Source organism: Cyanistes caeruleus, unplaced genomic scaffold (genome assembly GCF_971803275.1).
Source record: "Cyanistes caeruleus unplaced genomic scaffold, bCyaCae1.hap1.1 HAP1_SCAFFOLD_78, whole genome shotgun sequence".
In the NCBI taxonomy this organism is placed as follows: Eukaryota; Metazoa; Chordata; class Aves; order Passeriformes; family Paridae; genus Cyanistes; species Cyanistes caeruleus.
The window spans coordinates 38,510-59,821 of record NW_028255889.1 but is presented as its reverse complement, the minus strand read 5'-3'; the positions used below and the strand labels follow the sequence as shown (position 1 = coordinate 59,821).

Genomic DNA, 21,312 nt, shown 5'->3' with positions numbered 1-21,312 from the left:
AAAATCAAGGCACTCTGTCACACACTAGAAACAGTGTAACTGAATTTTTTGTTTAGTTTTTATATTTTCAAGAGATTTTTCCTTTATTTTAATCTTTTTTATTTCTTTTTTCCCCTTATCTCTTTATCCCTCTATTTTTTTTAATTTTCAACGAGGAAAACTGCTGACAACTCAAAGGAATAAAAATTAAAAATCAAAAAAAGCAAAGCAGTTTTCTTCTCCAGAATAATACATGAGAAAATAAGGTCTTTTAAATAGCAAAATAAAGTTGCAAACTTTTAGTCCCCAAAAAACTACAAAGAAGAAATATTCAGAATACTGACAATGTTTTACTAACACTATTATGATTATGATTATTTCTTCTATTATTTTTTTTGTGGAAATTTTTTTTCATGGTCTAAAAGGATTGCTTCTGTAAAAAAGAAGCCAAATTTAAAATTTTCATTTACTTTTTTTCTCTCCTTTTTTAAACTACTCAGGGCTTCATATAATTCTATTTTATAGCAAAAAGACCACTAGCCAAACAAAGCTTTAAAAGAAATAGCCAGACATTGATACATGGTAAAATGCTGATCTTTTTATCTTTTTTTTTTACCATTTCTTATCAGTGTTTTTCTTCTTTTCACTGCAATTGCATCACAAGTAAGGAGAAAGAAAAAAGGCCACAGTCCATCATCATTTTCATCATTTTACAGAAGTTTCGAAAAACTTTTGGGAATGAGGATGGGCAAAATCAGAACTACAAGAACAGGAGGCGTCTGCCAGTCCCATCAGAAAGGAAAAGTGGGGTTTTCTTGGGGAAAAAAATGCAATAACATTGATAAAGACCAAAAAATTTCCCAAATAAAATGAAAAATTTGGGCTCTCCCAGGCCTTGGTAACCTGTTGTGTTGGAATTTCTCCTATTCCACCTCCAAGTTATTCTTTTCTCTCGCACTGTATTAGGAACGGCGAGGAGTACGACACTGACTCCCTTGGCTGCGTTGTCCAAGAGAGCAAAGTTTATTATTCTTAATCTACTTTTATACACATGGTTGAGAAGGTCTGAGAGGTAAAACTCCCATTGCTCATTAAAGATACACATCACCATCATTGGTTAAGTGGAACACCAGCCCTCGACTAAACAACACCTGCCAATTGGTGTCCTTTAACAAGGACTGTTGGGATTCCTTCTTATGCTTTCCCAGGCTAGAGAGAGAAGCCTGTGTGACTCAGTTCCACACACGTTCTGTGCTCCCTGCCTGCTTTCAGCATCCATATGCATCCAGTGCATTTGGTTGGAATGTTATCCTTTTTATCCCTTCTTAAAAATTCTTCTTTTCCCAGTTCCTTTGTGCTTGTTTCCACGACAATTTCCTCATTCCCTGCACTATCCGGTATTTTTCCAGATCCAGATTGTGTCCTGCCCTCCCCCCCTCCCCCCCCGCTCCTCCCAGACCCCTGAAATCACACAAAAAAAATCCCCACAAATCTCAGCAGACTGAATCAGCACAACTTGTATCAGCACCATCACTGGAGTGTTCCTAGACAAACAGGCAGATTATTTGGGATGAGCATCCACTATCACCATCAGCAGATCCATGAATTCCTGCAATGTGGAGCTGGAAAAAACTGCTAAAATTATGATTTTGCCATTCTGGGAGTGTTTTGGAGCCCAGGTTTATTCCCATGGGAAATAAAATCCTTCCTGGTTTGAACCAATCCCTTTGGAAGGCTGCACACGGCTCACCTGGACTGGGAACAACTGGGGAAAAAATGGGAAAATCATGGATTACAAACATGATAGCTCCATCCCTCTGGAATGCTGCACATGGCTAACCTGGGCTGGGAAAAAGCAGAAAAATCCTGGATCACACACCTGAGGGAGGGGTCTGTTAATCCTGGCTCATCCCACAAACTTCCATTCCTCAATCAGGAAGGATGGATTAGGGAAATCCCCTGTCCAGGAGGACCAATCGCACCTCCCAAAAAAACCATTTCCTTCTTTTTCCAATTCCAGGAACTGAATTCCTGGATTATTTCCCATCAGGAAATGGGGTTCATTAAAGACCAGATTTTATTTCCAGCATTCCAGTCTTAAGTACTCTAGCCATTCTGCTGATCTCTATCCCAGGTGTGATTCAGAGGGTTGGAATCTCCTGGAAAAGGGGATTGATGGTTTCTTCCTTGGAAACCCCAGGGCTCTGGTCCTGGCACATCCTGGCATTCTCACCCCCCTCAGATAAACCTGCTCCAATTTGGAGCTCTGGGGAAGCACCAGAGCAGCCGACTGTCAGGAACAAGGCAAATCACGCCTGGGGGCTGCTCATGGAGCTGGAGCAAGACGCACCTGGGAGCCCTCAGCAATCCAGCCAGCACCACACGGGCAGGAGGACACAGACGGCGCTGCCTGGCGGGGACAGGGCTTGTGCCTTCAGCACAACCACCAAAGGCCAATGGGCTTCTGGCCATTTTCCCTGCACCACTGCACACCTGGGCAGCTTGCTGAGCACAAGCACCCTCTTCCCCCTCTTCCCCTATGCCCTGCAGACTCTGGGCAGCAAAAGAACAGTCTTGCAGTCTGTTTCTTAGAACACATCCTATATTTAAACACTACAGAAAACTGAAAACACAAAAAGGACAGACTGGAAATAAATAGAAAATGCCTGCTGGATCAGGCGGCCACAGTAGACAGAGCCTCCCAGATCACGTCTCAGTGGAGCTCCAGCAGCATAGCCAGGCACAGCCCCATGGACGAGGCCGTGACCTCCATGCCCTGTGGAGCTGATCTCTCAGCCTCAGGAACACGGACATTGGAGCACGGTCTCCTGCCCTGAGAAGGTCCAGGGTTTCACTGGCCAGGCTTCCCTCCTCAAGGCTGATGTCACCTGCCATGGCTTCAAGGGCTGGAAGAGAGAGCAACAGAGCCACGGTTAGATCCCAGACCTGCGGTGACCCAACGAGAGCCCCGTGCCAGGGCCATCCCAGCCGGCTCTTGCCATGGCCAGCAGGGAGCAGGGACCAAGGGGATCAGCCCGAAGCTGCTGACCACGAATGCCCCACGTACCCCTGAAATCTCGGTGTGCTCTGCCCACGCCGCCCCTCATCCGCACAGGGAGCAGAGCCCCCCGCAGCCGGGTCAGGGCTTGCAGCTCCCCCCGCCAGCCGCCACTGTCAGCCCGCTGCCCTCACTCACCTTCGGAGATGAGCTGCAGCTCTGCCTGCTGCCCCCTCAGGAGCCGCCCGGACATCCCTGGGAACACAGAGCCTGTCAGGGCCCCAGCGGCACAGCTCCCTGCCAGCGGCGCTGCCAGCCCTGGGGCCACACGCCCTCCCGCCCCCGGCAGGGCTCAGCCCGGGCCCTTGCCGCATCCTGACTCAGCCCAAGGACACGGCAGCCAGAGGCCGGCAGCAGCCCCGAGGGCAGCCGGGGCTCCAGGGCGCCGGGCCCGGGTGCCGCTGCCGGGGCAGCAGCCGCGGCTGGGCCCGAGCTGCGGCGGGGCGGGGAGGGAGCCCGGGTTCGTGGCTCACCGATGAACCTGATGGCCGCCGCTCGCAGGGACTCCTGTGGGCTCTGCAGGTACGGCAGGGCCCGGCGCAGGTGCTCGGCCGCTCGGCTCCTGTCCTGTGCCAGCTGCAGAGAGCGGCAGGAGGGAAGGGTTGGCTCCGGCTGTGCCCCAGCCCCGGCCTCCCGTGCCCGCCCAGCCCTGAGGCCCGGCCAGCCCCACACACTGGGCACCGGGGGCAGGGGGCTTCTCCAGCCTGAGGCTGGGGCTTGCAGGCCACCCTTACCAGGATATTGCCCAACATCCACAGGTTCTCCTGTTCCAGCTTCTGGAGATCCCTCCTCTTCAGGAACTTGGCTGCACAATGCAGCGTTTCCAGGGAGGCCTGGAGAGCAGCAGAGACCCAAAGTTGGCCCCACAGCCCAGGGCACAGGAGCCGCGTCCCTGTGCCAAGGCCTGGAGGAGGCTGCGGCCGGCAAGGCACCAGGGCAGGAGGCAGCCCAGCTCCCTCCCAGAGCAACACCAGCAGCCCACGAATCCTCACCTCTGCCACACGCTGGTTCTCATCATGGCAATGGAAGAACAGGGGCAGGAGGCTCTGGCGCACAGGCATCTCCAGAGGACTTTTTCCCCTTCCCAAAAAGTCCATCGTACCTCGGAAGAGCCCTATAGAGAGCAGCTGGGCCTGGCTATTCTCCTGTAAGAAAGGAAGGAAAAATGATGCTAGCATTTTGTGCTCCAGGCTCACGTTGGCACAGGCCTGAAAATCCACAGAGTACAAAGTGTCTGGGCAGCACTCAGTGCCCGTGGCTGAGGGCACAGAGCCTTACGTGGTCAAAGAGCGGCAGGAGCGCCTCAGCCAGCTGCAGGGCAATGGGGCTGGGTACCACGATGTATTTGTAGGTGAATATGAAGCTGAGTATGATGAGTGACATCCCAATTATGTCTGCATCCTTGTCCTGAAGTAGCTCCATGAGTGTTTCAGTCAGGCTCCACATTTTTTTCGCCTGTGTGGAACACAAGTGTGTGAAATCGCAGCTTGCTGCTGTGGCAGACCCCAGAGTGCAAAGGCCAGTCCCGAAGCACTGGGGCAGCTGAAGCAGGAGTCAGGAGAGCTGGGAGCAGCTGCCTCAGAGCTCCAAGCCCAGCCAAGCCCAAGTGACTGCATTCCCCAGCTTCAGCCACTGTCCCCTTCTCACCATGGAGGGATGGTCAATGAACCTGAGAAGGGTGCAGGTGACGCCTCTCCCTGCACTCGCTCTGCAGGCACCTTGAGGAGACCTGCACAACACTGTCACTGCATTCACTGGAGTCCAGGTACTCTGGGATCTGAAAGGCACAGGGCAGTGACAGGGAAGCCAGCCGGCAGAAGCCTGGAACCGCACAGGGCCGGGCCCAGGCAGCAGCACAGGGCACGGGCAGCGTCCCAGGAAGCTGTGGCTATGAGAGGGCAGAGAGCTGGCAGGCAGCTCAGGGAGGTAGTGCTGGCCATCAGGCTCACCTCCACAAGGAATGCCAGGGCAGGCAGATTCCAGCGTGGCTCTTGTGTGCTGAGCAGCCAGAGGAAGTGCAATGCAATTCTGGAACACAACCCTAGAGAAGCGTGGCGCATCTCCCTGGCAGGGTAAAAATGGGACCAGGACCCTGAGCAAATCTCTGCCAGGGGACTCACTCCCATGGGCCTGGTCTTTCTCCCCAAGGATGTGAGTGGACATGGGCTCCTTGGGAGGCAGCTCCTTGTGGGCTCTTTCCTCTCCCAGCCTTTTCCCAGTCTGCTTGGCCATCCCTTGCTAACAAGGCCCTCTGGCCCACAAGCATGGGTACTGTGTTGGGCCAGGTCCTGAGCCCAGGGCAGAAATGTCAGAGGCAGTGGGGAGAAGGGGGTCTCACCTGGCCAGCAGACCCACGGCACAGTGGTGGGTGTCAGCACACAGCAGCGTGTCCCAGCCACACTTGCATTCCATTGACAGCACCACTTCCTCATGGTGCATTTGGCAGAGGAGAAACTTGAGGGTCTGCACTGCAAACCTGTGTGCACAGCAAAGTCCAGGTCATGCTGGGAGCACTGGCTTCTGCCCTTGAGATGTGGCAGGGGCAGGAGGACTGGGATGGAGCACCTGTTGGGGCTGGTGGCAAAGCCGTGTTCTTCCTGGCATCTCTTCCAGAAGTTCCAGCCCTCCTCTGGCATCTGTTCTGTGCTGAAGAACACTTGGAGGAGCAGATGCACAAAGAGCTGGGGGAAATACACTGTTAAAGCTTCTGGCCAGCAGGGCACCTGGAGGATCTTCCACATCACCACAGTTGCCTGCAGAGGATAAAGCAGCCTGAGACAGGGCTCAGTGTCCAGGTGTCCGTGTAGCAGGGCCTGAGTGTGGCAGGGAGAGGCCGGGGAAGACGCAGGGAGAGAACCTGGCCTGGTGGCCCTGAAGCTGTCCCTAGACCTGGTTTCAGCCCAGTGCCTGCGGCAGGGAGATGCAGTGGGGGAAGGAGGGTGCAGAGCTGCTGGAGAGGCAGCCTTGGGGTGAGTGCAGGCCAGTTCCAGAAACTCACAGCCAGGGCAAAGACACCCGTGGTCTTCCAATCCGAGGTGCACCTGCTGTGCTCTGGCCAGTCCCCCAGCACATCCAGGAGTATCAGGAGTGCCCTCTGTGCAGTCCTGGGCGAGCACAAGATCCTCTTCCATATGGTCATTGCAGCTCTGCGGGGTCAGAGCTCCATGTCAGGCACAGGGTCTCAGACACATCCCCATGGCCTGGGTAGCAGCAGGGAGCTGAGCTGGCTGCCGGCTCTGCCTCTGCCCACTGCCCAGCAGCAGCAGCAGCAGCAGCAGCAGCCAGGCAGCCCAGGCCTGTGGGGACAAGCTGCTGAGGGGCAGGGTGGCAGCATGGCAGCAGGCTCAGGGGCTGACATGCCAGGGCTGGGAAAGGGAGCAGCCAGAGGGCCCTGGAACTCTCTGTTGGTGACCCACCTGGGCCAGGTTGTACAGGGCAATGGGCTGGGGAGCCGTGAGCCCTCTGGACAGGTGGGCCCCATACCTGTCACACGTTGGGGCCACACGCAGGAGAGTAATGACCACATCGTCGGGCTGTGCCTCGGTGAGATCCAGCAGGGTCCTCTCCAGCCTGTGCTCAGCAGATTCATTGGTCATGAGCACCTGGTGGATGCACCTCACGATGGCGGGCACCTGGAGAAGGCGTGGGGAGAGTTGGAAAGCTGTCAGAGGGAGTCAGGAATGTCCCCAGCTTCCCCAGAGAAGTGCTTTCCTTCTCATCACACTGCAATGGCCTCCAAGGCTTAGAGTGAGCAGCAGGCATGGCTTGGGAGGCCAAGCAATTCCTGGAGGATCAAACCCTGGCCACAGGCTGCTTACTTGCTTTGGACTGGAAAGAGCCTTCTCCAAAATCCATTTCAGCATGGTAGCACTGGTGTCAGTGGTGTAGGCATCACAGTTTTCCATGGACACAGTGCCCATGATGCTGGTCTCTTCTTGCCAAATGCACTTGATGAATTTGCAAGTCAGGCAGGAGAAAGAAGGTCGGGAAGAGAGGGATATTGCATGGAGTGCTCCAAGCGCGGTCCTGGGCTGGGCAGTGCCAGCAGGCCCAGCCCAGGTGGGGATGGCTGCAGGTACCTGCGCTGTTCTGGAGATGAGGCCACAGGCGGGGTCCTGCTCTTGAGTCTGGTCCATGGCTGCATCTGGCAAAGAGCAGCCAGAGCTGAGGGTCTGCAGGAGAGGCCAGAGAACACAGCCCAGCCGTGCTCTCCCCAGGCAGGGACAGCTCTGGGATGCCCCCGGTTAATGCAGCAGAGCCTCTGGCAAGGCACAGCCTTGGCCCTTCTCTGGTCCTGTCCATGGGTGTGTCCCCAGAGGATGGGATGGGATGGGATGGGATGGGATGGGATGGGATGGGATGGGATGGGATGGGACACGACCCAGGTGGATGCAGGCCCCAGCCTTGTGGCTCAGCTCTGCCACTCACCCTCCTGTAGCAGCTGGAACTGCTGCACCTCTTTAGTCTGTGCTGGGGAAGCTCCAGGGCCTCCTTCTTCTTCCTCCTCCACCCAGGCCAGTTTGGGTGCTCTCAGGGCTCTCTGCTCCATGCCAGTGATTGGATTTATGGCTACTTGCAGGAGCGATGCCTTGCAACAGCTTCACGTCGACAGGTGCTGCAGTTGTGGCTGGAAGGCACCTGCAAGACTGAAGTCCTGGCAAGACCACAGGACAAGTCCTGCTTTTGGGTGTCGAGGCCTCCTGCCACAAGGACAGGAGGCTCCTCGTCAAGGACAGAGGTCTGGACTCGAGGTCACGTGTAGGAATAACACTTCAGAAAAACTCCGGGTCAGACAGAAGCGAGTGTGCTGTGCATGGGCTCCTCACAGCACTGCTCTGGTGTGTCCTGTCCCGTCGCATGCACCAAGCACTGTGGTGTGGCCGTGTCACCACCAGCTCCTATGTCACCACATGTCACATGGGCCCTTTGACACCCTGTCCTGTTCCATGCCATGGTGACCATGCTGCACCATGTCACAAAGGGCCCTTGCACACACGGCCACCTGCCCTCAGGCCACCCCCAGCCCCCCCAAATTGGCCCAGTTGGAAGGAATCCCTCACTCCAAATGTCTAAGGCCACCTGACAGGATCTTTAGGAACAGCTCAAACCATCAGCAAACGCTGCCCTGCTCTGCGGGCTCAGGGCAGCAGAAGGAGCCCCAGGGCTGCCGACACAGCTGCAGCAGGAAGGGCACGGGGCCTTGCACAGAAGCTGGCACGGCCTCCTTTGGACACGTCCTGTCTGGTGACCATCCTAAACCCGCACACGCTGTGACACAGGCAGATGTGGGGAATGCAGGCATAGAAAGCTTTCAAGGCCTTGAGCATACAGGCTCCAAGATAGAGATGGATGCAAAGTTTGACCTGAGACCTTGGAGAAGGCTTGAAGCTTTAGAACTATAAAGTTGCACAGACTTGAAGTAAGAATAGAAGTTTGTAGTTTCAGCAGAAATACGCCTCATGTAAGTGAATAAATATGTTAAGCAAGCATGTGAAAAATGTTCAAGTTTAGCTTTTGAACCTGCCAGGGAGGTCCCCAGTGAACATCAAGGCAGACATGTGGGGAAGTGCAGATGATAGGGCTAACTCTGGCAGGAGAAGCTGTTCTGTGTCTCTGCTGATGGTGCCAGCAGCCTGAAGGAGCAGCCAGGAGAAGCACTGAAAGCAGAGAGGTGCAGTTTTGGGCAGCACAATATCAAAAGCTATCAAGCCATTAGACAGAATGCAAAGGAGGGCAGCAAGGATGGGACAGGGTATGGAGGGGAAGGCCTTGGTGCAGCTGAGGTCACTTAGTTGAGCCCAGAGAAGAGGAGACTAAAGAGAGTCTTTGGGGTCTTCAGCATCCTCCTGAGAGGAATCACAGGGGCAGGTGCAGATCTCTTCACGCTTGTGACCAGTGACAGGAGTCAAGAAAAGGGTAGGCAGCTGGCTCAGGGCAGGTTGTATTTGAATATTAGGAAAAGGTTTTTCACCCAGAGCATGGTCAGCCACTGGGACAGCTTCTCCCAGGAAATGGTGACAGCATCAAGCACCTCTGAGTTTGACAAGTGTTTGAACAACACTGAGCAGTCACATGAGGTTTTAGAAACCATGTAAACAGTCAAGGCTTGTGAACTCCAGGCTTACATCAGCATATACTTCTGATGATTACTTTAGGCAGTGTTTTCAGAAACTCGTTTTACGTCGTGTCATACTGCAATTCCTTGGAGATTGTGCAGAACATGTCATCCTTTTGTATGCATTGCTTGTTAGTAATATAAAAAAGAATATTGGTGTTGGGTGACTCAGAGATAGCCAGTGTGTGTAAGGTGTAGTATACAGGGAATAAAGATAAGGAAAAGAGAAGAACTACTAATAGATACTGCTAAGTTTGGAAATGTAGATAGCATTAAGAATGAATAACACAAGAAGCAAAGTTGTTATTGAAATGAGTCCACTAGAATGTATTTCAGCACATTAGAAAGAATCCTAGAGGGTCATTTTTTGAAGCAAGGTCATGTGATTCAAAAGTGTAGCCAGTGGTAGCTTTTGTATAAATTAGAGAGTGATGAAAAGTGAGCACCTAAAGGATCTGTGTTGGAGTCTGAGGCACAGAGTGTGCCCTTGTCTCTGGTGCCTAGCTCTGACATCCAAGAAAACATTGAATTTCATTGAACAGCATGAAAACAACTTTTCAAATTAAGTAGAAAAACTAAAAGTGTGTGTAGATTAGAGAGTTTTCTTAAGTCACTGGGTGAAAAAAGTTAAAGTTTAGTGTATAAGCTAGTTTAGAAAACAGAAAACAAGAAGACAAAATGGCTACTTTAGGGTGTTGTCTCTTTTCCTTCTTTTTTCTTCTTCATCTTCTTCTTTTAGGGGTTTTTGGGTAGTAGCAGGTGTTTGGATAGAGAATGCCGCAGTGCAGCACACAACGTCTTGGGTCATAGGGTCACTAAGAAAAATAATTTACGTGTCTATACTTAATTGGGAAAGATTAAGAATAAAGATAAAAAGGCTATGCAGTTCAAGGCCATTTTGTGCTATTCAAGTCACCACAAAGCTGTGGTGGACTGAACTTGTGCAGAAAGTCTGGGGAAGACCTGCCAAGTCTTTTGATAATAAATATTAATAAATGCAAGAAACAAGAAGCAAACAAGCCTTTGGAGAATCTTTCCTGAAATAGAACTGAGATAAGGGAAACTCCCCTTTGAGGAGGTATCCCAGAAGGGCTTAGCCCTGAGGAGACCAAGATTCCACAGCAACAAGTGGTGTCCCATGTCTGTCGGTCAGTAAGAGCTCAAAGGATTCGATCAAAGCCTGCCTGGATCAGAGCAGCCAGTTCCTGAAAGAAATCCATCTGGATGAAAATATCTGCTATCAAATTCCAGAGTTTCAAGGGCCCAGGACTCAGAAACATCGGATTCTGCTGGTCAGTAATCTGAAGAGATAGCCAGCATGTCTGGTAAGCTCTGTCCAACCTAAGAGATGAGATGGAATATTTCTAAGGAGGAACAGGCAATTTTACAAAAATTAGAAAAAATAATAGAGCAGTCCTTATATGAAATTCCAACAAAAGAGTTGGAATTTTTACTGGTCTGGGTGAGAGAGAATTACCCCAACATTAGCAAGGAGCAATTGTTTGAACCCTATATATGGGCAAATGCAAATATGAGGTTAAAAGAGTTAGAAACCCCGGGAATGTGTGTCCATGGAAATATGACAGAAACAAGTCATACTGTCTTTAATGTAATGTATCACAGTCATTTTCCAAAACTGCCTTGCCAAGGGGGTGGAACAGGGGGAGAGGAAACCCAGCCACCCAGATCCAAACTGCCCTTTCCAAAAGCAAGGGAAACCCCCAAATCCCTCAACAGCGTGGGAGCCCCTGATCCCAACCCCTCAGAGGATTTGGGAAAAGAGGGAGAGGTGTGGGGGAAAGCTGAAAAAGCAGAGGGTGTTGCGATTACTATAGAAAGCAAAGTGAGCAGTTTGGAAAAGTACTAAAAAGTACTAAAATCCATAAATTCCTAAAAGGGATTTATCTCCTAAAAAGGAATTCCTCCCTAAATACGGGATTTTAGAATTTTTTAGAATTTTAGAATTTTTTTCGAATGGTACAAAACCCGTTGGAGGCTCAGCCGTTTATAAAACTGAAGCCAGAGAGAATTCATGGAGCAGCAGCGCTGCCTTCTGGGCAAAAAGCATCACAGCAGCTTCTAATTTTTTCTACAAATACAATCGAGAATATTTTAGACAAAAACGACGCAATATCAACAACAGCAGGCGAAGGAATTCCTCTGTCATCGATTCAAATGCCACATTCTCTGTTTCAAGCCGATATTTCAGCTTTTCAAAAGACTGCTCCAAAGGACTGGTTCTCAGGACAGGACATCTCTTCTTCGACAAGATTACAATTTTCTCCTGTTTTTCAAGATTTAAAGGAAGCTGTGTGCATTCACAATCCACAACCACTGTATTTTTCTACTATACCTACAGCTCCTCAACAACCAAGCTACAATCTATATCAAATCTCCCTCAAAGAGGAGGGGGAGGACCTGATATGCAGGTACTTCTCAAGGAAGGTGCTGATGCTTTCAGAGAAACTGAGGACATTACAGTATTACCAGTGAGGCTTGGAAGAAGAGATGATGTTCCTAGATGGGAGCCTGTGGATCGCTGTCTTTTAAAGGATTGACAAGATGCTGTGGAAGGAAAAGGACTTGGTTCTCCATATTTTCAGCAATTATTAAGAGGTCTTTTCCTCAGCCATGAAATGACACCATATGACTGCAAGTATATAGCCTCAACAATTTTCACAGATTCACAATATATACTGTGGAATTCAAGATGGAGAAAAGCTCTCCTTGAACTGAGGAACAAATATGCAAGAGGACCGTATGCAGACATCACAGCAACTCAAATGGCAGGAGTAAACGTGCCGTATCACAAGCCAGAAATTCAAATAGCAGATCTGCCTCCAGAAGTGCTTCGAGATGTTGTAGAAGCATCTGAAAAGACACTGCTGCAAATTCAACCTACTGGAACCTCAGAAGGCATCTACACAGAAGTGAAGCAAGACCCTTCAGAGCCTTTCACTACCTTCATTGATCACCTCACACAGGTGATTGACCAGCAGGTGATGGATGAAAAGGTGAAGCCACACATGCTTCAAGGCCGTGCCTTCGCAAATGCTAATGCAGAGTGCAGACGTACTGAGAGTGCGTTGCCTGGATATCCAACCATGGAAGAAGTGATAGAGGCATGTAGCAAGATCGGCACTCCGCATGTTGCGAGTGTTTCGACAGAAGAATTCGAGAGAATGCTCGAAGAACAACTCGAAGGATTTATGAAAATAGTAAAGAGTATGGAGTCAGGTTTTCAGTGACTCAGCTGTGCAGGTATGATGGAAGCATCGCTTCATGAGGGATCACGCTTTCCATGTGGGAAACTGGGAAACATGAAAAAGAGCTGCCCATTGCAGAAAAAAGTACAAAGCCTTTGTCCCAGGTGCCGAAGAGGAAAACATCATCCCGGCCAATGCTATTCAAAAACACATGTAGAGGGAAAACCTCTAGCTCTGCTGGGAAACTCCAAAAACAGTGCGAAGAGTCACCACATGATGACACAAATGGAGATGGAGCGACAGCCTCAAAGTCAATTCCATTAAAGGCCTCTGGTCAGAGAGTGATCATCAGGGAACGCCAATCAGATTCCCTCAGCAAGACCATTTGTCAATTTCCCAGTGATCCAGGCTTATTGCCACCAGGTGCACAATGTGAACTGGCAACGTCCAAGTTGGTTTGTTTTTTGAATGAGGATCATGCGGTACTCCATACAGGAGTCTCCGGAACATCGAAAAAAGAGGCAAGACTTCCTGATTACAGGCAAGGACAGATGCAGTATTTTGGGGCTTGTTATTTATCCATGTGTTGTTTCTGCAGACTAGAATGAAGAATTGACAGTTTTAGCTCAAGCTTTACGTCCTTCATGGATCCTTTCGGCAAAAACTTTAGTAGCTAAAGCCATTGCTTTGCCTCTGCATGCAAATTATCCAATCAGACCATTGATCAGCAGGCAAGTTTTATCTATTAATGAGTCTACTGAAGTTCATGCCACCTGGGTAAAGCAGATAAGTCGCGATAGACCTGTAATCACCTGCAACTTGACATAAAATGGCAAGACAGTGTCAATTCAAGGGACAATGGACACAGGTGCCGATGTCACAGTCACCTCACATCTCTTCTGGCCCCAGGAATGGAGCTTAAAAACTCCTTTGAGTACCCTTTCAGGCAAAAAAGGAAAAGGATATGCCTGTGTCTCCACAGGTGCAGGACCAAAGTGGGTTCCTGCAAAGTGCGTGAAACCGTATCAAGCTGAGAAACAAGCAGACGAAGACTCCAGAAATCAAGAAGCCAGTACACAAACGTGATTTAGCATGAAAACAGCATTCAACATCTTAGGCATTGAACAAACAGCGTGCAAAATTTATGGACTGAGGACTTTGTGAGGGAGGGGTGTTTAATACAGAAATTTAAGAACTTTTGCGAGAGATAAGGTTGTTGAATAAGATCAATTAGCCATTGTATTTGTGCCTTATCTTTTATTGGTTGCCTTATGCAACACAGTTTTGCCATGAATCAGTCAAGAGAAAATGTCTGGAGAGCTTTGACCAATGTGTCAAATCTACACATCATCTGCTTGACTCATTCAGGGTCAGGGAAGCCATTCTAAAACAAGTAATCAAAGAAAAAAGTTGGTTTTTTTGGCAAAGAGAAGAGGGAGATACAGGAATCCAGAAATGGAGAGACATTTCTCTGTCCTATTCTCCAAAACAGTATCAATCCTATTTGCCATTGACAGAAAGGCTTCCAACTCTCCCTGGGTAAACCAGGATTTATAAAAAATTAAGTAGAAAGTAGTAGAATGTTTAGTATGCCACTGAGGTGAAAAATACAGATTTTAGAGGGGTTTAATACACGGAGTAAAGATGGAGGAAGAAAGGTGTGGTCTTTTTTAGCTCTTCTTCTTCCTTCTTCTCCATGATTCTGCAGTTTTGGGGAGCACAAAGAATGTTTGGTTGAAAGTTAGTTGCAGTTTTAGTTATGTAAGTAGATACTGAAAACTTAGTTGTTAAAATAGAAAAACAATACACGTGTCCGTAGTTAATAAGGTTAGAAATAGATATAAAGATGAGGCAGCCGCGTGGTTCGGGGCCATTTTGTACCATCAGAGCAAAATGAGCCAGGTTGTGGTGAATGGAACTTGTGCAGATAGTCTGGAGAGACCTGCCAAGTTTTGTAATAACCTTCTAATAGACATGAGAAAAAAAGATTCTAATGAACTTGGGAGTTTTTCTTCAAACCCAGAGAACTGAGATAAGCGGGACTGCCCATGAGGGAGGATCCCAAAGGAGCTCAGCCCAAAGGGGACTGAGAAATCTGTGAGGAAAGAAAAACACAGAAGTATAGAAGAAGCAAGAGAAAAAAAAGAACAAGAGAAGTTACAGGTTTTAGGAGGTCTGTGATAGAGATGAGGAAGTGTTAAACTCGTTCCAACCAGCTGCCCAAAGCAGTGCCTTTAGTCTCTTTTGGGCTGGGAAGTAGCACCGGCCTTGCTGAATGCAGGCAGCAGCACGAGCAGGGCTCCTCCAGCAGCAGGGACACACCACGAGCCAGGAGGGGACCGTGGCACCAGAGGGGATTGTGGCACCAGAGGGGACTGTGGCACCAGAGGAGACCGTGGCACCAGAGGGGACTGTGGCACCAGAGGGGACCGTGGCACCAGCCGTGCCCAAGGCCTGAAAAGGGTGGCAAAGTCAGGTGGTGCTGCCTGGCTGCATGAACAGCTCAGGCAGGGCGTGGTGAGGAGCCAGATCTGGGGGCCATCCAAGGAGTCCTGTCAAGAGCAAATGGTTCTAATATTCTCTCTGGGAAAAAAAAAGGGGCAATCATTTGAGTGAACTGAAGTGCTAATAAATATTTGCTCACGTATGGTGGGGTTTCTCTGCAAATGGGCTTTGATGGAAAACTTGTGACCACATTTGGTTTTGCAGCTTTATTGAGGAATGGAGAATTGTTTGTAGCTCAGTATTTTCTCAGGAGGAGCCTTACATTTTAGCACAGGAGGAAGGTAAGGCAAAGGTTTAAAAGCTTTCCCCTCCTGAAGTGACACACTTTCTGAGGAGTCTGAGGAGAATTCCCCTCAGCCTCTGCCAGGGCTGTTTGCCTCCTCTGCAGGCTCAGGATTCTGGGAGTTCCAGGAGCCTCAGGTGACACGGTATTTTCCTCTGAATATTTCTTGTTGTGCAGTATACAGGGAGAATATTTTGTGTGAGATTCTCCTCTGGGCTTTGAGGTGAATCTCAGTAATTCTGTTGATTTTCATGTCCAGATGAACTTTTTGTAGATAGGAAGGAAAAGGGAAGAGGCACCATGGAAAATTAATTGCTCAAAATTTGAGTGGCCCAACCACACTAAAACTGAAGTCTAAACTGAAAGAAAACTTTTATTTTTTTTTTACTTGATAGGTGGGTTACAACATGAAGTGTAAATAAAGGTCTTTGAAAAGGTTCAGCCAGCACCCAGCTGTATGAAAATCAAAAGGGATAAGACAGGGCATGGGAAGAATCTTCAGCCCTTCCCGTTGAAGGTAAAAGAGTAGGACAAGTGCCTCTGGCTGTTACCCACAGGTAATGTGTTATTTGTAGCCAAGAGCAGATGCCCCAAGCTGCTGGTGGCCCAAGCCCTGTCATGGCTGTCCCACTTTCAGTCCTAGCTGGACCAGGGTGGCTGGCTCGGGAGGGGAGGAGGTGGGGGGATCTCAGGGGGCTTCCTCTTCACAGCCGGGCTGGGGGGCCGTGGGGGAGGCACGGAGTGCTGATGCTCTGCTTTCCAGGTCGACTCCTGCTTCTGAGGCCACATCTGAGAGCTGACGAATGAGGCAGTCTCTGGGCTCCCTGGGGGCAAGGGAGAGTCACACCTTCTTGGCTGGTATGCTGGAGCTGCAGCAGGGTGACTGTGGAGAGAGGAGGTGGCTGAGGCCCCCAGCTGCCGTGGGCACTCAGGGACCCTCCTGCACAGCAGGGCCCAGAGCGGCCAAGGCTCCCCAGCACGGCTGGAGCTGCTGGCACAGCTTGGCCCAGCTGGACAGCTGCCCCTCAAGGCCCCGGCAACCAGGGGATGGCTCTGGGCAGGGTCCCTGGCCAGGAGCGGGCCCCAGAGCACCTCTGCCTTTCAAGGGCAATCTCGTCCCCGCTCTTTCTCCTGCCCACCTTGCTTTGCCTCTGCCTGCTGCTCCTGGGGCTGCTCTTGGCCAGGCAGCCTCAGTGGGAGCCAGCACTGGCTGCAGCCCCAGCGGGCTCCCCAGGACAAGGCCCAGCAATTAAGAGGCCAATGAAAGGCCTGGGCAGCAGCAGAACTCTCAGCAGAGTTATTTGGGCAACCACTGATTACCCACAAGTGCACAGCAGCCTCACTGGGAATGTTTCCTGACTATGAGCAGCCTTTCAAGAAACTGGAGGGTGGAGATGAACAACAACTTACCGTTTCTTGTCCTTCCACCACCGGAATCCAACATAGCACAGGACCATGGAAAGTGGCACTGTGAACAGTGTCACTGCTGTGCCTATCATGCAGGACTTGCGCACATCCTGCGGACAGAACACTCTTGGGGTGCGCGGTGGATTCTCAGCATTTATACTGGACTTGCCAAGCGCTTCTGTGGGAGCAATGGGCAGCGTGAGCCTGTGCTGTGCTCCATTGCTGAGCTGGCAGCACGGTGGATACAGCCAGGACATTCTCTGTTTCCCCAGAGCTGGGGCCTGCAGGCACCTTGCCACCCCTTGGCACAGGCTGTGCCACCCAACAAAGCCCAGAAGGCCGAGAGCAGAGCCTGGAACAGCACAGCTGCTTGGGCAGTGGCTCCTTCCAGGGACACGGGCCAAACCCATCCCTGAGCAGCCACTGCCACCCCTGACCCTCCCTGCTCCATGACAGCTCCCCCAGCCCAAGGGGACAGAGCCAGGCCCTGTAAGGGGCCAGTGCATCCCCTGCCCAGTTGGGAGCCAGGGCTGGCTGTGGCCCTGGGCTCACGGCAGGGCTCCCACTCGGGGCTGCTCCTGTGTCTTGGGCCTCTGGATGCTTAGGACCAGCTCCAGGAGCAGCTGCAGCGGGAGAGATGTTGGTGCACAAGTCCCGATTCCCAGGGGCTGGGAATGAGCTCCAGAGGCCTGGAAGCCGCGGCACCTCGAGCTCCATCCAGGCCCTGAGGGAAGAGCTGCTGCTCTCCTGCCGAGGGAGAGCCCAGCACAGCAATTACCTCCTGTGCCTGGGCCTGGGATCTCCTCCTTTTCTGCATCAGGAGCTCGCACAGGGCCATTCCTTCCTCTAGCATATGCCATCATCTGCACAAACATCTGCTCCAGCACTTGAGAAAGGAAAAGGGACAGCTGGATAAGATAAAACTGTTCACCATTAGGGGAGGTGGTATCTTCAGGAGGCAATACTTGTCAAAGTCATGGATAAGGGTCAGGAAAATACCCAGGTTATTGGGGCTGGGCCAGAGCCCTCCCTCCTCCAAACAGTCCCTACACCTGATCTAGCCCAAGACCAGGAAATTTCAGGGTATCTCAGGGTGTGCGTGGCCCATGGTGCAGTTTGGGCTCCCTGTCAGCTGATGCCAAATGCCTTCCTGCAGAGGCTGGGGAGAAGCTGCAGCCAGGCCAGGCTGGGAAACAGCCCTGCAGGCCATGAAAGCAGCAACGGGGCAGCAAGGCTGCCATGGATCCTTTCCTGCTGGGCCGGGCATGGCGTGTCCTGATGTGCCCCTGGCTGCTGAGTGTCAGGAGGAGGCTGAGGGACATGAACCCACCACGGCGTCTCTCCAGATCACTCAGCATCCTGTCCAGAAATTGGGATGCCTCCAGGGATTTCTTGTCTTCTATCTCTTTGTTCTTCCATCTTGGAGGACCTTAATGGAAAGTAGTTCCATTTCTCCATCAGTCCAGAGTAGCAGTGAGTGTACCTGGGTGACTGGTGCCCTCCAAGGCACTCCCTCCTCTCTGCCTTCCACTCAGGAGCAGGAGCAGGGGGATCATGTGCCTGCAGTGTCCCCAAGTGTCCCCACAGTGGGATGGAAGGAGCCCCTTGCATGGCAGTCAGGGGAGAAAGGACTCCCTGGAGCTGCCAGCAGCTCTGAACTGAGCCCCAGGCAGGGCCAGGGCTTGGCAGCAGCAATGGGAGCAGCTCAGGCTCCCTGGGGCTGGCAAAGGAGCCACACGAGGCACAGCCCCGGGGCACAGCCCTGGGCCCAGCCTCTTCCTCTCTGCTCTTCTCTGTGCCTGCACAGAGCACATGGAAGATGACACTGGCATTGCACATAGGAGGAGATTGACAGCTAAATGCTCTTTCCTCCCACTGACAGCAATGCTGTGGGATCACTCAGGGCTCCAGAAGGGAGTGGGGCAAGGTTTCCAGAATGCATCAACCTTCAGACTCTTAAGGGAAATGGTATGAGAGTGAGCTCTTGCCACACTCACACTGATAATTCTGTGCAGAAATGGACATAGAGAACTTGCCTCCAGCATTCTCCATGGGTCTCAAACCATTATGTGCCAGGGCTTTCAGATGCTCCATGTCACGATCCCAATCTAGAAGGGAGCACAGATCAGAACCATTCCATGGTGAGCTGGGATCCCCTTCTGCCTTAGGGAACTGGGCACTGCAAGGAGGTCACGTAAGGCTGTGGGAGCCAGATGTCAGTGGACATGGCCAAAGCTGCAGAGGGGCCTGGGCAGCTCTGGTCTGGCCCTGGACACTCTCAACATCTTTTCCATGCTCTGTGCAAAATCCCTGAAAGGCAGGCACTGCCAAGGAGCAGAGATTTACAGCTCAAGCCTCAGCAGGGCTCAGGCCCAGAGGCACAGCAATTACCTCCTGGGACTGTGCCTGGCATGGCCTCCCTTCCTGCAGCAGAGGCTGCCCATGAGCCACTGCTTCCTCCGGGAAACGCCACCTTCAGCACAGCCTTTGGGTTCATCTCTGGAGAAAGAAAAAGCCACAGCTGGATCAGATGGAACCATTCCCCTTTCAGGGAAGTGGTATCATCATGATGCGATACTAGTCGAGGTCAAAGATAAGGATTAGGAAATCATATAAACTTATGGGATTAGCCAGAGCTCTCCCTCCTCCAAACAGCCCCAGAACCTGATCTAGCCCAAGACCAGGAAATTGCAGGGGATCTCAGGGTGTGCATGGCCCATGCTGCAGTTTGGGCTCCCTGTCAGCTGATGCCAAATGCCTTCCTGCAGAGGCTGGGGAGAAGCTGCAGCCAGGCCAGGCTGGGAAACAGCCCTGCAGGCCATGAAAGCAGCAGCGGGGCAGCAAGGCTGCCATGGATCCCTTCCTGCTGTGCCAGGCATGGTGTGTCCTGATGTGCAGAGAAAGCCCCTGGCTGCTGAGTGTCAGGAGGAGGCTGAGGGACATGGACCCACCTTGTCCTCCCTGCAGCATTTCCTTCAGCATTTGCTGCATGGTATTGGATGGCTCATGGGGTTTCCGGTGTCCTGTAGCTTTGTTCTTTCCTCTTGGAGGACCTAATTAAAAAAATATATATCCATGTCCCAGGAATGGATCCTAAAAATCAGGGTTCAGCTTGTGGGATCAGCAAGGACACAATACTCACCCCTGTGACGGGAGCTGGGCTTGCGTGCAGCATCCAGCCCAGGAGCCTGGAAAATCCTCCCTGCAGACACACCTGCAACTCAACAGCCACAGAAGCTTCTGTCATGTCTGCTGATCTGCACAGGCAGCACTGAGCCACAGGAGGGCTGAGGGGATCACGCAGGGCAAGGGCACACACGTGCATGGATCTGTCCTGGCACCTGCAGCGATGCTGCCCTGGCCGAGCTTTGGGCTCTGAGCTGGCAGCTCTCCCAGGGGGAAAGGCCTTGACCTACCCTCACCATCTCCCAGAGCCTCAGTCCTGGATGTGGGTTGAGAAGCCAGATCACCTTCACCAAGAGGCTTGGCTGCAAAGAAAGGCAGGACAGAAGAGCTCCCGTGGCTCTGTAGGAGATCCTCAGGCTCCCTGGGGCTGGCAAAGGAACCACACGAGGCCCAGCCCCGGGGCACAGCCCTGGGCCCGGCCCCTTCCCTCTCTGATCTTCTCTGTAGCTGCACAGAGCACATGGAAGGTGACACTGGCATTGCACATGGGAAGAGATTAACAGCTAAATCCTCCTTCCTCCCACAGACAGCAATGCTGTAGGATCACTCAGGGCTCCAGAAGGGAGTGGGGCAAGGTTTCTAGAATCCATCAACCTTCAGACTCTTAAGGGAAATGGCATGAGAGTGAGCTCTTGCCACACTCACACTGATAATTCTGTGCAGAAATGGACATAGAGAACTTGCCTCCAGCATTCTCCATGGGTCTCAAACCATTATGTGCCAGGGCTTTCAGATGCTCCATGTCACCATCCCAGTCTAGAAGGGAGCACAGATCAGAATCATTCCATGGTGAGCTGGGATGCCCTTCTGCCTTAGGGAACCGGGCACTGCAAGGGGTTTGGGTAATGCCGTGGGAGCCAGATGTCAGTGGACATGGCCAAAGCTGCAGAGGGACTTGGGGAGCTCTAGGCTGGCTCTGGTCACTCTCCACCCTCTTTGTAGGCCCCATGCAACATCCCTGGAGAGGCAGCAGGACCAGCCCAGGGGCTCTGGGGACTCTCTCCCTCCCACAGAGGAAACCCTCCCTCAAGCCCTGGGGAAAACCATCCCCAATGCTTCCCAGGGAGAAGGAAGTGCTGTCTCAGGAAAGGGAAGCCAGGCCCTGGGCTCACCTGCTCCCTGTGCTCGCCACGGAGCAGCCTGGGCAGCCCTGTCAGGCAGGGCCACTGCCAGGAGGAGCAGGAGGAAGAGGCGCAGAGCAAAGGCCATGGTGCCTTGCCCACTGCCAGTCCTGCAGCTCTTGCTGCCACCACTGTCCTGACACCGCTGTCCCAATGTCAGCACCGCTGCTGCCGCCGCTGCTGCTGCCACAACAGTCGTGGTCAAGGACTGACTGCTTGGTCCTTGTGGTGCTGTGCAACCACGGGGCTCTGGGACCTCTGTGACCTCAGAGCCTGCTGTCACCTCAGCCTGCTGTCACCCCAGAGACTGCTGTGACCTCATGGCCTTGGCTGTACCCCCCCGAGTGTACTCCCATCTGTACTCCAATCTGTACTGGACTGATTGTAAATCTTTGACTTCATCAAAGGGTCATTGCTAAACAAAACCTTGGTTTTGCCTGCTGACATTGCTG

At 51.8% G+C, this 21,312-nt stretch overlaps 2 protein-coding genes and 1 long non-coding RNA gene across 7 annotated transcripts in view; all 3 read right to left on the bottom strand.

Moving 5' to 3' along the window:
* LOC147646781 (uncharacterized) overlaps positions 1 to 21,312 on the bottom strand; it is a 405,151-nt gene that overhangs the window by 360,002 nt on the left and 23,837 nt on the right. The gene's annotated exons all lie outside the window — the stretch shown is intronic.
* LOC147646783 (uncharacterized) lies at positions 2,564 to 3,254 on the bottom strand. Its single transcript, XR_015281789.1, has 2 exons — positions 3,176 to 3,254; positions 2,564 to 2,885 (listed from the first exon to the last, which is right to left on the bottom strand). It is a non-coding gene; the product is annotated as an uncharacterized LOC147646783 (long non-coding RNA).
* Positions 15,496 to 21,076, bottom strand: LOC147646782 (uncharacterized). Of its 5 annotated transcripts, none has more exons than XM_086872920.1 (7): positions 20,852 to 21,076; positions 20,424 to 20,495; positions 19,505 to 20,041; positions 17,884 to 19,052; positions 17,332 to 17,439; positions 16,557 to 16,731; positions 15,496 to 16,029 (listed from the first exon to the last, which is right to left on the bottom strand). In XM_086872920.1, exons 4-7 carry the CDS (start codon positions 17,909 to 17,911, stop codon positions 15,786 to 15,788), a joined length of 555 nt encoding a protein of 184 aa, XP_086729046.1. In that variant the 5' UTR covers positions 17,912 to 19,052; positions 19,505 to 20,041; positions 20,424 to 20,495; positions 20,852 to 21,076; the 3' UTR covers positions 15,496 to 15,785. The 5 variants fall into 5 exon arrangements, with proteins under 5 accessions (XP_086729046.1, XP_086729049.1, XP_086729045.1 ...); XM_086872923.1 differs by lacking the exon at positions 20,424 to 20,495 and having other exon boundaries at positions 17,884 to 19,606; positions 19,696 to 19,767; positions 19,970 to 20,041; XM_086872919.1 differs by having other exon boundaries at positions 17,884 to 17,982; positions 18,590 to 19,606; positions 19,696 to 19,767; positions 19,970 to 21,074.